This window comes from Colius striatus, chromosome 26 (genome assembly GCF_028858725.1).
Source record: "Colius striatus isolate bColStr4 chromosome 26, bColStr4.1.hap1, whole genome shotgun sequence".
NCBI lineage: Eukaryota > Metazoa > Chordata > Aves > Coliiformes > Coliidae > Colius > Colius striatus.
In genome coordinates, this window is record NC_084784.1 from 2625070 (window position 1) to 2641207 (window position 16138).

General features: G+C 62.7%; 1 protein-coding gene across 1 annotated transcript; it reads left to right on the top strand.

Annotated features, from left to right (window-relative positions):
* Positions 1 to 7980: 7980 nt before the first annotated feature.
* Positions 7981 to 12539, top strand: TESPA1 (thymocyte expressed, positive selection associated 1). Its single transcript, XM_062015326.1, has 9 exons — positions 7981 to 8147; positions 8239 to 8287; positions 8614 to 8663; positions 8815 to 8868; positions 9109 to 9145; positions 9257 to 9340; positions 9414 to 9622; positions 10633 to 10934; positions 12222 to 12539. The coding sequence occupies exons 1-9, from the start codon at positions 7982 to 7984 to the stop codon at positions 12537 to 12539; spliced, it is 1269 nt and encodes a 422-aa protein (XP_061871310.1). The 5' UTR covers position 7981.
* Positions 12540 to 16138: the final 3599 nt, after the last annotated feature.

Here is a 16138-nt window from a genome sequence, read left to right on the forward strand (position 1 = left end):
CGGGGCCAAAGTGCAGCTTCACATCGATCGCTCACACTCACCCCCCTCCTCCCCCTCCCTGGGGGTGGGGACACGGCCCGTGGCTCTCGGGGCTCTGGGTGTGTGTCCCCAGGGTCCCACCCCCCAAAAAGCCCCCAGGAGGTGGGTCGGGGGGTTTGGGGGGGCACAGGGTGAGGGGTTTCCATGGTGCCCCCCACTTCTGGGGCTGCCAGCAAGCACCCTGCAGCCTGGGGTGATGCAACCCCATGTGCACCCCATAAAGCACCCAGGAGGTGGGTGGGGGTGGGTTTGAGGGTGCAAAAGGTGAGGGGTTTGGTGCCCCCCACTTCTGGGGCTGCCAGCAAGCACCCTGCACCCTAGAGTGATGTAACCCCATGTGCACCCCAAAAAGCCCCCAGGAGGTGGGTGGGGGGGTTTGGGGGGCACAGGGTGAGGGGTCTCCATGGTGCCCCCCACTTCTGGGGCTGCCAGCAAGCACCCTGCACCCTGGGATGATGCAACCCCATGTGCCCCCCCCAAAAAGCCCCCAGGAGGTGGGTGGGGGGGTTTGGGGGGGCACAGGGTGAGGGGTTTCCATAGTGTCCCCAACTTAGGGGGCTGCCAGCAAGCACCCTGCAGCCCTGCCCCCCCAAAAGCCTCCAGGAGGTGGGTTGGGTGGTTTTGAGGGGCACAGGGTGAGGAGTTTCCGTGGTGTCCCCAACTTCTGGGGCTGCCAGCAAGCACCCTGCAGCCTGGGGTGATGCAAGCCCATGTGCACCCCCATAAAGCACCCAGGAGGTGGGTGGGGGGCTTAGGGGGTCACAGACTGAGGGGTTTCCATGGTGCCCCCCACTTCTGGGGCTGCCAGCAAGCACCCTGCACCCTGGGGTGATGCAACACCATGTGCACCCCCAAATAGGCCCCAGGAGGTGGGTTGGGGGGTCGATAGGGGGGTACAGGGTGAGGGGTCTCCATGGTGTGTCCAACTTAGGGGGCTGCCAGCAAGCACCCTGCACCCTGGGGTGATGCAACCCCATGTGCACCCCCATAAAGCACCCAGGAGGTGGGTGGGGGGGTTTGGGGGGGCACAGGCTGAGGGGTCTCCATGGTGCCCCCCACTTAGGGGGCTGCCAGCAAGCACCCTGCAGCTCTGCCCCCCCAAAACCCCCCCACCCACCTCCTGGGGGCTTTTGGGGTCACAGACTGAGGGGTTTCCATGGTGCCCCTCATTTAGGGGGCTGCCAGCAAGCACCCTGCACCCTGGGGTGATGCAACACCATGTGCCCCCCACCAAAAAGCCCCCAGGAGGTGGGTGGGGGGGGTTTGGGGGGCACAGGGTGAGGGGTCTCCATGGTGCCCCCCACTTCTGGGGCTGCCAGCAAGCACCCTGCACCCTGGGATGATGCAACCCCATGTGCCCCCCCCAAAAAGCCCCCAGGAGGTGGGTGGGGGGGTTTGGGGGGGCACAGGGTGAGGGGTTTCCATAGTGTCCCCAACTTAGGGGGCTGCCAGCAAGCACCCTGCAGCCCTGCCCCCCCAAAAGCCTCCAGGAGGTGGGTGGGGGGGTTTTGGGGGTACAGGGTGAGGGGTTTCCATGGTGTCCCCAACTTAGGGGGCTGCCAGCAAGCACCCTGCAGCCCTGCCCCCCCAAAAGCCTCCAGGAGGTGGGTGGGGGGGTTTTGGGGGGCACAGGGTGAGGGGTCTCCATGGTGCCCCCCATTTAGGGGGCTTTCAGCAAGCACCGTGCAGCCCTGACCCCCCAAAAGCATCCAGGAGGTGGGTGGGGGTTTTGGGGGGGCACAGGGTGAGGGATCTCCATGGTATCCCCAACTTAGGGGTCTGCCAGCAAGCACCCTGCAGCTCTGCTCCCCCAAAACCCCCCCACCCACCTCCTGGGGGCTTTTGGGGTCACAGACTGAGGGGTTTCCATGGTGCCCCTCATTTAGGGGGCTGCCAGCAAGCACCCTGCACCCTGGGGTGATGCAACACCATGTGCCCCCCACCAAAAAGCCCCCAGGAGGTGGGTGGGGGGGTTTGGGGGGCACAGGGTGAGGGATCTCCATGGTGCCCCCCACTTAGGGGGCTGCCAGCAAGCACCCTGCACCTGGAGTCATGCAACCCCATGTGCACCCCCAAAAAGCACCCAGGAGGTGGGGATGGGTTTGAGGGTGCAAAAGGTGAGGGGTTTGGTGCTCCCCACTTCTGGGGCTGCCAGCAAGCACCCTGCACCCTGGGATGATGCAACCACATGTGGCCCCCAAAAAGCCCCCAGGAGGTGGGTGGGGGGGTTTTGGGGGGGCACAGGCTGAGGGGTCTCCATGGTGCCCCCCACTTCTGGGGCTGCCAGCAAGCACCCTGCACCCTGGGATGATGCAACCACATGTGGCCCCCAAAAAGCCCCCAGGAGGTGGGTGGGGGGGTTTGGGGGGGCACAGGCTGAGGGGTCTCCATGGTGCCCCCCATTTAGGGGACTGCCAGCAAGCACCCTGCACCCTGGGATGATGCAACCCCATGTGCCCCCCTCCCAAAACAAGCCCCCAGGAGCTGGGGCAGGGAGGGAGGAGCCTGGGGGGCTCGGGGGGGGGGCAGGAGAACGTGTCCCATCACTTATTCATGCAGGAGGGAGCCCGGGGCTGGAGCTGCCAGCGGGAATCTCTAAGTAGGTCAGAGCAGGAGTGAGGGTGGGGGGCAGGGAGAGGGGTGGGGAGGGGGGGGACACACAGCACCAGGGGCTGTTTGATCCTTGGGGTACCCCCAGTGTCCCCCCCCCACCGAGCTCTGTCCCAAGCTGTGGGGAAAGGGGGTTCCATGGGCAGGTGCTGGGCTCTGGGTGAGGATGTTGGGGGTCAAAAGGTAGTGGGGTGACACCCACCCCCTCCCACACCCCTCCCCATGGTGGTGGCTCCCAGGTCATGTCCCACTGTCCCCATGTCCCTCTGTCCCCATGTCCTCATGTCCCTCTGTCCCCACATCTCCATGTCCCTCTGTCCCCATGTCCTCATGTCCCTCTGTCCCCACATCTCCACGTCCCTCTGTCCCCACATCCTCATGTTCTTGTGTCCCTCTGTCCCTCTGTCCCCATGTCACACTGTCCCCATGTCCTTCTGTCCCCATGTCCCCATGTCCTTCTGTCCCCATGTCCCACTGTCCCCACATCTCCATGTCCCTCTGTCCCCACATCCTCATGTTCTTGTGTCCCTCTGTCCCTCTGTCCCCATGTCCCTCTGTCCCCATGTCCTCATGTCCCTCTGTCCCCACATCTCCATGTCCCTCTGTCCCCACATCCTCATGTTCTTGTGTCCCTCTGTCCCTCTCTCCCCATGTCCCTCTGTCCCCATGTCCTTCTGTCCCCATGTCCCCATGTCCCTCTATCCCCATGTCCTCTGTCCCCATGTCCCCATGTCCTTCTGTCCCCATGTCCCACTGTCCCCACATCCTCATGTTCTTGTGTCCCTCTGTCCCCATGTCCCCATGTCCCACTGTCCCCATGTCCCACTGCCCCACATCTCCATGTCCCTCTGTCCCCACATCCTCATGTCCTTGTGTCCTGATTGGGGGAGTTTTGAGGGGGACTGAGGGAGTTTTGGGGGGATAGAGAGAGTTCTGGGGGGGGATGAGGGAAGATTTGGGGGGATTGGGGGAGTTTTGAGTGGGATTGGGGGAAGATTTGAGGGGATTGGAGGGTTTGGGGGCGATTTGGGGGGAGTTGGGAGGGAATTGGGGGAGTTTTGGGGAGATTGGGGGAGTTTTGGGGGGCATTGGGGGGTGTTTTGGGGGGATTGGGGGAGTTTGGGGTGTGATTTGGGAATATTGGAGGGATTGGGGGAAGATTTGAGGGGATTGGGGAGTTTTGGGTGGGATTGGGGGGGTTTTAGGGGGAATTGGGGGAGTTCTAGGTGGGATTGGGGAGTTGTTTTGGGGGGATTGGGGGAGTTTGGGGGGGATTGGGGGGAGTTTTGAGTAGGATTGAGGAGTTTTGGGGGGTTGGGAGGAGTTTTGGGGGGTTGGGGGAGTTTTTTGGGGGGATTGGGGGAGATTGGGGGGAATTAGCGGAGTTTTGGGGGGGTTGAGGGAAGATTTGGGGGGATTGGGGGAGTTTTGAGTGGGATTTGGGAGTTTTGGGGGGATTGAGGGAGTTTTTGGGGGATTGAGGGAAGATTTGGGGGGATTGAGGGAGTTTTGGGGGGGATTTGGGAGTTTTGGGGGGGATTGGAGGAGTTTTAGGGGGGATTGAGGGAGTTTTGGGTGGGATTTGGGGAAGATTTGATGGGACTGGATGGTTTGAGGGAGATTGGGGGTTGTTTAGGGGGGAACTGAGGGACTTTTGGGGCGATGTGGGGAGTTCTGGGGGGAGCTCTGGGAGCTGGGGGGATGATGGATGTGTCACAGGAGCTGAACGGGGCTGTTTTGCCGCTGAGCCGGGGCAGAGCCGGGGCAGAGCCGGGGCAGAGCCGGGGCAGAGCCGCTCCCTGGCACGGGCTGTGCCAGGCGAAATGCCTCCGGAGTCAGCCGCGTGTCCCTCCCCCTCCCTCCCCTCCCGTCCCTCCCCTCCCCATCCCTTCCACTCAATCCCTGGCAGCCCGAGGGAACGTTTAATTCGGGGCTTTAGCCACAAACACTCCCGGGCTATAAATAACCCTCCTGGCCCGGCAGCCCCTGCTTTGCCCTTTGCTGCCGGGCTCCTGGTTCCCGTCGGGACAAGAAGGGAGAATCCAGCCCCTGAGGGACCCAGGGACGTGGCTGAGGGACCTGGGGTGTCCCCACTGCAGGTGAGTCCTGCCCCTGCCCCGGGAATGGCCTCTCTGGGTCGTGTCCTTGGCACCAGCTGCTTTTCTCCTCCAGGATGCCTTTGGAGATGCCAACCTGGCTCAATAAATAACCCATGGGGCAAAGAGCCTCTGTTGGCATCCTCACCAGCCTTTGTGGCTTCAGCCATGGCCCCAGCTCACCCTGAGCCCCCCTCCCTGGCTGAGCTGCTTTGTGTCCCCTTATTTGGGCTGTGCTGGGCTCACTCAGCCAGCTGGAAACAAGCCACAGATGCCACGAGCCCATCCAGTGCTCCCTTAGTGCTCTGGTGGCAGCAGCAGCTTGGCACCATGTGCCAGGGCCTGGGAGGGATCTGGGTGCTGTGGGTGTGAAGTAAAGCACCCCTTTCCCCCTCTTCCTCCTCTCCTTCTCCTCTTCTTCCTCCTCTTCCTCCTCCTCCAGTGCTCCAGTGGTGGCATCAGCAGCTTGGCATCATGTGCCAGGGCCTGGGAGGGATCTGGGTGCTGTGGGTGTGAAGTAAAGCACCCCTTTGCTCCTCTTCTTCCTCCTCTTCTTCCTCCTCCTCCAGTGCTCCACTGGTGGCAGCAGCAGCTTGGCACCACGTGCCAGACCCTGAGATGCTCATCAGGGAGGGATCTGGGTGCTGTGGGTGTGAAGTAAAACACCCCTTTGCTCCTCTTCTTCCTCCTCTTCTTCCTCCTCCTCCTCTTCCTCCAGTGGTGGCATCAGCAGCTTGGCACCATGTGCCAGGGCCTGGGAGGGATCTGGGTGCTGTGGGTGTGAAGTAAAGTACCCCTTTCCTCCTCTTCCTCCTGTTCTTCCTCCTCCTCCTCTTCCTCCAGTGGTGGCATCAGCAGCTTGGCATCACGTGCCAGACCCTGAGATGCTCATCAAGGAGGGATCTGGGTGCTGTGGGGTGTGAAGTAAAGCACCCCTTTGCTCCTCTTCCTCCTCTTCCTCCTCCTCCTCCAGTGCTCCAGTGGTGGCAGCAGCAGCTTGGCACCATGTACCAGAGCTTGGGAAGGATCTGGGTGCTGTGGGTGTGAAGTAAAGCACCCCTTTGCTCCTCTTCTTCCTTCTCTTCCTCCTCTTCCTCCTCTTCCTCCTCTTCCTCCTCCTCCAGTGCTCCAGTGGTGGCAGCAGCAGCTTGGCACCATGTGCCAGAGCTTGGGAAGGATCTGGGTGCTGTGGGTGTGAAGTAAAGCACCCCTTTGCTCCTCCTCTTCCTCCTCTTCCTCCTCTTCCTCCTCTTCCTCCTCTTCCTCCTCCTCCAGTGCTCCAGTGGTGGCAGCAGCAGCTTGGCACCATGTGCCAGAGCTTGGGAGGGATCTGGGTGCTGTGGGTGTGAAGTAAAACACTCCTTTCCTCCTCTTCCTCCTGTTCTTCCTCCTCCTCCTCTTCCTCCAGTGGTGGCAGCAGCAGCTTGGCACCACGTGCCAGACCCTGAGATGCTCATCAAGGAGGGATCTGGGTGCTGTGGGGTGTGAAGCAAAACACCCCTTTCCTCCTCTTCCTCCTCCTCTCCCTCCTCCTCCTCCTCTTTGCATCCCCTTTGCCAAGCCCCCCCAGACCTCCTGCTGTTCAGGGACCCATCAATACCCACCCAAGAGCCCTTAAAAGCTCAGGACCCCCCCGAGTGATGTCACAACCCCCCTTTGGGAGCAAGCTGGGTGCAGGGCACCCCTCCCACCCTCCCCTCCCCTCTCCCCATGGCTCAATGAGCAGCCCAGGCCCTCCCTTGGCCCCTGGCAGCAGCTCACTGACTTTCTCCCTGGTGCCAGAGGATGTGGGGCAACGTTTTGAGGTTTCAGACTCACTGGTTTGAGTTTCCTCTCCCCAGCAGCTGAGTTTCCTCCCCCTTTGCTGACGACAGAGGCTGCCAGGGCCGTGGGCTGATGGGATGCCAGGGCTGGTGGCCACTGGCCAGGGGTAAATAACCCCCCCCCATTGCCCCTCACTTGTGCACTGGTGAGTGTTGGAGCCATGCAGAAGGGTTTTTGGGGGGTGGTTTTGCTGCCCCCCTCTAAGGAGGGGCTGAAAGGAGAGGGGGGTGGGGAGGGGGTGAGAGGGTGGAGGGCGGAAGGGAGGGAGGAGGATGGATGAAGGGGAGGGAGGGGGAGATGAGCCATGAGGGTTGGGGATGGGGGGCAGCCCCTGGCCATGTGCTCCTGGGGGGGGGATGATGCTCAGCTCTGAGGATGCTGCTCCCTGATCCCCCCCTTCCCCAGCTCAGAGGTGATGTCCCAGCCCTGAGCATCACAGGGGGGGTGAGGGTGGCCCCACATCATGCTCAGGGGCAGGGGGACGTGGGGACAAGGGGCCATGGGGCTGCTGGGGACAAGGGGACCTGGGCTGGGAGGGGGATGAGCCACCTTGGGCTTGGACATGAGGGGTTGGTGCTGTGGGGGCTCTGCAAAGGGTTTCCCTTCCCACTGGTGTGGTGGGAGGTGGCTGAACTGGGCTGCTGCTGCTGCAGATGGTTGCACTGGGATGCTCCCAGTCTGGCAGGGCTGGATGATGGTTGCACTGGGATGCTCCCAGTCTGGCAGGGCTGGATGATGGTTGCACTGGGATGCTCCCAGTCTGGCAGTGCTCAGGCAATGGCTGAACTGGGATGCTCCCAGTCTGGCAGTGCTGGGTGATGGTTGCACTGGGATGCTCCCAGTCTGGCAGTGCTGGGTGATGGTTGCACTGGGATGCTCCCAGTCTGGCAGTGCTGGATGATGGTTGCACTGGGATGCTCCCAGTCTGGCAGTGCTCAGGTGATGGTTGCACTGGGATGCTCCCAGTCTGGCAGTGCTGGATGATGGTTGCACTGGGATGCTCCCAGTCTGGCAGTGCTCAGGCAATGGCTGAACTGGGATGCTCCCAGTCCCTTTGCTCAGGAGCTGGGGAGGAGAGGGAATGGGGAATCACCTCCCTCTGGGAGCTGGGGGGAGAAGAGCTCCAGGCTTTGGGGTTCTGCAGCAGCATTTGTGCCTTATCTCAGTCCCAGCAGCTCTCCCCTTGGCTCCAGCAGCTCCATCCCCACCCCTCCCAGCCCTTGGTGCTGCAACCCTCCCCAGCACCCAGGGCAATGCCCCTGCTGTGGGCACAGCACCCCTGGCACACCCAAACCCCATCCTCCAGCTGCTTGTGGAGCACCCCATGGGCAGGAAACCAAAGAAATCACCCCTCCAAACCTTCCCACCAACCCTCTTATCCCTGTAGGGACACCCCTGAGCCTTCCCTGGCCATGGAGGGGGCATCAGTGCTGAGCCCCAGCTCGTGGGAGAGGCGCCGGGCATGGGCCAGGCAGAGCCGCTGCTGGAGGAGCACGGTGCTGGAGGAGGAGGCAGCTGCTGCCCTGCAGGACCTGCCTGAGCTGCAGCCTCCTCACCTGGACAATGTGTTCCTTGAAGGTGAGGCAAGGTGGAGGTGGGATTGGGTGAGGCAAGGGGGGGATGTCCCTGCCTTGTGGGGTCACCACGTGGGTGTTTGTGTCCCTCCCAGCCTCAGGGAGCCCCTCTGACAAGATAGAGACGTGGCTGCAGGAGTGTGGGTGAGTTGGGGGAGGGCAGAAGGGGCTGTTGGGTGTCATCATGGGAGCTGGGAGGGTGCTGGGATGATGCTCAGGTTTGGAGCTTCCTGCAAGGGGGGGGGTTGGGGTCCCTGGGGTTGGGGTTCTGCCTGAGGGTCCCCCCTTCTCCTCTCCTGAGCATCCCACTGTGGCAGCAGCCTGGTCACCATCTCATGCCCTCACCCTGCACCTCATCCTCTCCCCTCCCATCCCCACCACCCATCCTGCCACTCTCAGGTCTCCTTTCTCACCCCCAACCCCCCCAGGATGGGGACAAGGGGTGTGACAGGGGTTTTGCTCTGGCACAGGCCATCAGTGGAGGTCCCACAGGAGGAGCTGAGCTTGCCAGGTCCCTTTGGTAAGTTGCTTTTACCCCATGGGGTGAAGCTACCGCTGGTCCCTTCGTGTCCCCAAAGCCCAGCCAGCCCAGGGGTCCTCTTCAAGGACTTCAGGGCTGTCCCCAAGCTCTGGGTGTCCCTGTGCCTCACCAGCCTTTGCCTCTCTCACAGGGTGTGGGAGCAGTGGGACCAGCTTTGAGGATGATCTGACCCTGGGAGCTGAAGGTACCAACCACCCCAGGGGGTCCCCTTCAGTGTCACTGTCACCCCCAGGGCCAGGAGCAAACTGGGGGGGAACAGCCACCACCAGAAGCTTTTCCTCTGGGGGTTTGGGAACTGGGCTGTCCTCAAGCTCTGCATCCCCCCAGGCTCAGGGCTGTGACTGAAGGACATATCCCAGGGTGGGATCTGTCCCCAGCACACCCCCATCTCACCCCCTGCCACCTCTCTGCTCCCTTTCCCCAGCTCTTCTGCTACCAGGGAGCACCAAAGCCACGGGCAGGTGAGCTTTGGGGTCCCCAGGGGAGGCTGCAAGGGGGGAGCTGGGAGCAGCCTGTGCATCCCTCCTGCAGCATCCCCTGGGCTCAGCCCCATCCCCCTTCACCCACCGCAGAGCTCTGCGGGTCCAGCACCTCAACCTGGGTCACAGCATGGCCTCCAGCGCCCTCTCCAGCCTCACCACCAAAACCAGCTCCAGGTAGGAGCTGAGGGGAGGGGATGATCTCCGGGGATGGTGTCGGGTGACCCTCATCTCCCCGCCTCCCCTGCAGCATCTCCGAGGTGCTGGAGTGGTGGGAAGCTGACGCCGAGGAGATTCTCTCCAACTTGGGCTTCGTGCAGAGCGAGGAGGGGGCTGTGGGGCGCATCCCCCCCCGCTTCTTCGCGGCTCCTTCCCGTGCCGAGGGCATCGACTTCCAGCTCTTCCTCAAGGCTCAAGTGCAGCGCATGGAGAGGGAGGATCCGTGTCTGATGCTGGCCAGTGAGTGACGTGCTGCCTCCCAACACACCCGCTGCCCTTTGCTGCTTTGAAGAGTGGGGAGGGGAAGATGCTCCTTTGCCCCATTTCCCCCTCTTGTTAGATGGGGGAAAAGCATCCAGCCACTGCCCCATCCAGCATCCCTCAGCCCACAGCCTGCCCTGAGCATCCCTCAGCCCTGAGCATCCCTCAGCCCACAGACTGCCCTGAGCAGCCCTCAGCCCTGAGCTTCCCCCACTCCTGAGCATCCCCCACCCTGAGCATCCCTCAGCCCTGAGCATCATTCAGCCCTGAGCATCCCTCAGCCCTGAGCATCCCTCAGCCCTGAGCATCCCTCACCCCACAGCCTGCCCTGAGCATCCCTCACTCCACAACCTGCCCTGAGCATCCTCAACCCTGAGCATCCCTCACCTCTGAGTATCCCTCACCCTACAGCCTGCCCTGAGCATCCCTCAGCCCTGAGCATCCCTCACCCCTGAGCTTCCCTCAGCCCACAGCCTGCCCTGAGCATCCCTCAGCCCTGAGCATCCCTCAATTCACAACCTGCCCTGAGCATCCCTCAGCCCTCAGCCCTCAGCATCCCTCACCCCTGAGCATCCCTCACTCCTGAGCATCCCTCACCCCTGAGCATCCCTCACTCCTGAGCATCCCTCAGCCCTGAGCATCCCTCACTCCTGAGCATCCCTCACCCCTGACCATCCCTCCCCCCACAGCCTGCCCTGAGCAGTGAATCACAGAATCATTTGGCTTGGAAAAGACAACCCAGCTTGAGTCCCAGCCCTCCCCTCCCCCTGCCCAGCCCAGCACCGACCCCTCAGCACCTCACCCCACACCTTTGGGATCCCTCCAGGGCTGGGCACTGCCCCAGCTCCCTGGGCAGCCTGGCACAGGGGCTCACACCCCCTCTCAGGGGATAAAACCTCTTCCCTCTCTCCAATCTAACCCATCCCGTGCTACAAGTCCTTTCCTCTTGCCCTCATCCCTCGTCTCCTCCTGTTTCCCCCTCTCCCAAGGTCGTTTCCAGCAGGTCCAGGCTCTGGCTGCCACCGCCGATGCGTTTTTCTGCCTCTATTCCTACGTGTCCCGGAGTCCCGTGCAGCGCATTTCCCCGCCCCGCCTCTCCTGGGCTTCTCCTCCCATCCCTGCCGTCTGCATCCCCTCCTCCGAGCCCAGCAGCCTCTCTCCTGTGGAACGGCTGAAGAAAGCCGTGGCCACTATGTGTCTCTACACGGCACCAAGGGACGAGGACAGCCCGCGGGGGACCGGCCGGGGGACCACCGAGCCCCCCGAGCAGCCCAGCACCCTGGCCAGGCTGGTACAGGAGGTGCTGGAGAGGGCAAGGGAGGAGAGGTTTGGGGTTGAGGCACATGGTGTTGGGGGCACAGGGATGGGGGAGCAGAGGGGGGGTCCCCACTGGCTTTGACATCAATGTGGCTGGCACAGGGTGGTGTCCCTGGCACGCGGGTACTGGTTGCCCAGGGGTGGGCACAGCACGGGGGTGCCTGGAGCAACCCTGTCCCCATGGCCAGGGGAGTTGTGCCAGCCCAGGGGGAGGAGCTCGAGGGGGTGGGGATGCTCTGTGCCCAGGTGACACGCTGCTCTCAGTGTCACCTTGTCCCCACCAATCCCCCCTGGCTGAGGGATGCTCAGGGCAGGCTGTGGAGTGAGGGATGCTCAGGGCTGAGGGATGCTCAGGGGTGAGGGAAGCTCAGGGCTGAGGGCTGAGGGATGCTCAAGGATGAGGGATGCTCAGGGCAGGCTGTGGAATGAGGGATGCTCAGGGCTGAGGGATGCACAGGGCAGGCTGTGGGCTGAGGGATGTTCAGGGCTGAAGGATGCTCAGGGCTGAAGGATGCTCAGGGCTGAGGGCTGAGGGATGCTCAGGGAAGGCTGTGGGCTGAGGGATGCTCAGGGCTGAGGGATGCTCAGGGCAGGTTGTGGATTGAGGGATGCTCAGGGCTGAGGGCTGAGGGATGCTCAGGGCTGAGGGATGCTCAGGGCAGGCTGTGGCTCAGCCCCGAGCATCCAGATGGGCTGAGATCCAAGGGGGGGACTCTGGCTTTGGTTCTTGGCCCTTGGGGGACAAAAAAGACCCCTCCTGGACCTCCTGGAGCGTGTTTGGGCACCCTGAGAGCTGGAGGGCACCGGGCTGGGCAGAGCAGAGGTTGGCACAGGGCTGAGCCCAGGGGGGATGCTGGGCAGGGCTTGAACCCCCCCAGGATGGGCTCCTCACCCCAGCATCGCTCCTGGCACCATTCCCTGGAGATGGAGGAGGTGAGGGGTGATGGGTGGGTGATGGGCACGGGGGGTGAGGGGGTAGGAAGGGTTGGGAGAGGGGGGCAGCGCTCAGGGGGGGCACTTGGGGGAGTGGATGATGCTGAGTGAGCCGGGAAGGAGCTGGAGAGGGAAACACCCCCCTGGAGCCTTGCAAGGCTTTTAAGGTTTGAATGATTTAGAGCTTCAAATGGAGCTTGTTGCAGGGGGAAAGGGAGGAGCTGAGGGCACGGGGCACCACGCTGGCTCCTGCCCAAGCTCCTGGGAGCATCCTTTGCACACGCAGATGAGCAGAGACACACTCAGCCCGGCCTCATCCTGCCCGCAGGTGCTGAGCGACGAGGAGGAGGAGGAGGAGGAGGAGGAGGAGGCTGCAGATGCCCATCAGGGAGCTGCCCAACCCCTTCACCCCTCCCTCAGCCTCGGCCGAAGGGAGTGGCAGCGCTCGTCCCAGCTCGCGGGGGTGATGCCAGCGCAGGGGGTGCCTGATGCCAACTCATCTCCCCCCTCCCGCGCACCCCCCGCCCCCCAATCTCTGCCCCAGCCCTTCGTGCTTCCCTCCAGCAGCGGCCAAGCCGGCGGCAGCGGCTTTATGGAGGAGCCCGTGCCCGGGCAAGGAGCCTGTGGGCGGCTCCAGGCGACCTGAGGCCACGGTAGATGGGCGCTGAGCTTGCCCAGGGCTGTTGCACTAAGAGCTTGTGCTGGCCACGGAGCTGAGTGCAGGCTGAGCTCCGGGGTCCCACGGCGGTTTGGGACACACTTGAGCATCCCTCAGCTGAGGGCTGAGCACCGCGTGGACACGTGTGAGTGTGAGTGTGAGTGTGAGTGCACGAGTGGGCTGGTTGCCACGGGAAACTCTCAGACTCAGGGCTTTTACCCCACGGGGCACAAGCGTTTCCCTCTCTCCCCATCACCCTCCCCTTCCCTTTCCCCTCCCTCCCTTCCCCTCTCCCCTCCTCTGGATGTCACCTCCCCCTCTGCCTCGTGGGGACGTCGCTCCCTGCACTCCAGCACCAAGAACACTACTCAGGGGAGGGGGGGTGGGTGGCTTTTGCTGGCCAGAGCCAGCCACAGGCTGCAAATAAACTGCCCAAAGGGATGATGGTGTGGCTGTTCCTTCAGCTGGAGCCTCTGCAGGAGGGGAGCATCCAGCCCTGCTCAGCACCTCTAGGCTGGAGACCCCTGGTGTGAGCTCTCCTGCTGCACCCAAGGGGTCTGAACCAGGGGAGTCCTGTCCTTAAGGGCTCACAGCAGGGCTGGGTAACCGAGGTGACTCCCCCCAAGATGTGCACAAGCTGTCTGGGTGCAGCCCCAGGGGTGGGACTGGAGCTGGGGGTGCTGCTGGGGGGCTTTTGTTTGCCCCCCTCCATCTCCTCTGGTCCCTGCTGAGCCTCCCCTTCCCTTATCTGGTTGCTTTGTGGCTTCAGGCCTGTTCTTCATCTTCCTGCCACCTTATCTCACTGGCCTGATGTTCATCCTCTGCACCACATCTGGGCAGCTGAAGGAAACCACCCCCCTCCCTGAGATGATGCTGAGTCCACACTGAGAGCTCCTTAACCCCTCCCGTGCTGCTGCCCCTGCTCCCCCAGGCAGGGCACAGCCAGGGCACAGCCAGGGCAGCTGCTGGGTGGGGATTTGCCCCAGGGGATCATAGAATCACACAATGGTGGGGTTGGAAGGGACCTGCAGAGCTCATCCAGCCCAACCCCTGCAGCAGCAGCTCCCACCTAGGTCAGGTCACACAGGAACGTGTCCAGGGGGTGCTGAAGAGCTCCAAGGAAGGAGCCTCCACACCCTCCCTGGGCAGCCTGGGCCAGGGCTCCCTCAGCTCACACTGAAATGCTTCTTCCTTGTGTTTCAATGCAACTGGTTGTGTTCCAGCTCCATCCCATCAGCCCTTGTCCTGGTCCAACAGCAGAAAGCGCTGCCCCAACCTCCTGCCACCCACCATGGCCACACTTGGAGCTGTTCATGAGCTCCCCCTGAGCTCAGTCTCCTCTGCTCCAGGCTGAACAGCCCCAGGTCCCACAGCCTTTCCTCAGCAGAAGATGCTGCAGTGCCCTGAGCATCTCGGTGTCCCTGCACTGGCCTCTCTGCAGCAGTTCCCTGTCCCTCTGCAGCTGGGCAGCCCAGCACTGGCCCCAGGACTCCAGCTGAGGCCTCAGCAGGGCAGAGCAGAGGGGCAGCACAACCTCCCTGGCCCTGCTGCCCACACTTGCTGCCCCCAGGCTGCCATTGGCTCCTTGCCCACGAGCCCACGTTGCTGCTCATGGTCAGTTTATCCTCCCCCAGCACTGCCAGGTCTCTGCAGAGCTGCTCTCCAGCAGGTCACCCCCAGCCTGTGCTGGGCCAGGGGGTTGTTCCTCCCCAGCTGCAGGACTCTGCCCTTGCCCTGGTTGCACCTCAGCAGGTTCCTCTGTGCCCAACTCTCCAGCTGGCTGGGATGTGGCTGACTGGCAGCTCAGCCTCTGGTGCATCAACCAGTGCTCCCAGTTTGGTGCCAGCAGGGAGCTCACTGTGGGTCCCTCTATTCCCTCACCCAGGTGGTTGATGATGATGTTGACCAAGACTGTCCCCAGAACCCATCCCTGTGGGACTCCACTGGCCACTGGACTCTCCTCTCATCCAACCAGCTGGTTGTGCACCCACAGAAGGCATCAGGTGGTGTGGGCACCAAGCATGGGCATGGCCCTACACTGGGTGGTGGGTGCTGGCTGAAGTTCACCCCCTCAGCAGCTTTCTCATGGGCTTCACCACAAAGTGGCCACAAGCCATCAATTCAAGGTCCCTTCCCCTACCCAGGAGGTGAGGGAGGGTCACAACTCACCCCACAGCATGAGGAAGGAGCCACCACAATCCCCCTCCTCCCTGGGCTCTCATTGGCCCCATCCCAGTTGCTCACCAGTTACAGCAGTGAGCCAGGGCTCTGGGGCTCGGGGTTGGCACCAGGATGTTGGCACTGGAGTCACTGGGAAAGGAAAGTCCCAAGTGGATAAACAAACCTCAGGGCTTCCCCATGGAGAGCAGCCAAAGAGGATTAGCCCAGATTAGCCCCATGGCCCCTCCAGCACTACAACTGGCTGCCAAAGCCTGGCCTGGCTGTGCTGGGGGTCCCATGGGGCTGGGGAGGGTTCCATGGGGCTGGGGAAGGTCCCATGGGGCTGGGGAAGGTCTCATGGGGCTTGGGAAGATTCCATGGGGCTGGGGAGGGTCTCATGGGGCTGGGAAGGTCTCATGGGGCTGGAGAAGGTTCCATGGGGCTGGAGAAGGCTCCATGGGGCTGGGGAAGTTTCCATGGGGCTGGAGAAGGTTCTATGGCACTGGGGAAGGTCTCATGGGGCTGGGGAGGGTCCCATGGGGCTGGGGAAGGTCCCATGGGGCTGGGGAAAGCTCCATGGGGCTGGGGAAGGTTCCATGGGGCTGGAGAAGTTTCCATGGGGCTGGGGAAGCTTCCATGGGGCTGGGGAGGGTTCCATGGGGCTGGAGAAGGTCTCATGGGACTGGGAAGGCTCCATGGAGCTGGGGAAGGTCCCATGGGGCTGGGAAGGCTCCATGGAGCTGGGAAGGCTCCATGGGGCTTGGGAAGATTCCATGGGGCTGGGAAGGCTCCATGGGGCTGGAGAAGGTCTCATGGGACTGGGAAGGCTCCATGGGGCTGGGGAGGGTCCCATGGGGCTGGGGAGGGTCCCATGGGGCTGGGGAAGGTCTCATGGGGCTGGAGAAGGTCCCATGGGGCTGGGGAGGGTCTCATGGGGCTGGGGAGGGTCTCATGGGGCTGGAGAAGGTCCCATGGGGCTGGGGAAGTTTCCATGGGGCTGGAGAAGTTTCCATGGGGCTGGGGAAGGTCTTCCTCAATTCAGGATCCTGGCTGCCACGTTCCCCTCTCCCCTGCAGGGCTTTGGCTCTGTGTCCTGCACCCAGGTGCCCCCCAAATCCCTCCCTGGGGCATTGCTGGGTGCTTCAGGCTTCTCCTGTTCCCATGAGGAATCAATAAGGTGCTCTGAGAAGCCACAAAATCCTCCCTCAGGGGCTGGGCAGGGGAAATGCTGAGGGTTGCTCCTCCAGCTCTGCAGCCAAGACACAGGGAAAGCTCAGCCTGAGCCTGGGGATGGTGCTTAGTGGGTGTGAAGGCAGAAAGGGCCCCTGGGCTCTTGCACAAAGGCCACACCACTGCTCAGACACCCCACTGTTCTCAGGCTGAGCAACCCCCAGAGCCTGATGCCAAGGGGTTGGGAGCGTTTGCTC

Coding starts and splice junctions, on each gene's coding strand:
- TESPA1 (XM_062015326.1), top strand. CDS start 7,982: ATGGAGGGGGCATCAGTGCTGAGCCCCAGCTCGTGGGAGAGGCGCCGG. Junction 8,664..8,814: donor GAGCTTGCCAGGTCCCTTTG/GTAAGTTGCTTT, acceptor CCTCTCTCACAG/GGTGTGGGAGCAGTGGGACC. Junction 9,146..9,256: donor AGCACCAAAGCCACGGGCAG/GTGAGCTTTGGG, acceptor CACCCACCGCAG/AGCTCTGCGGGTCCAGCACC.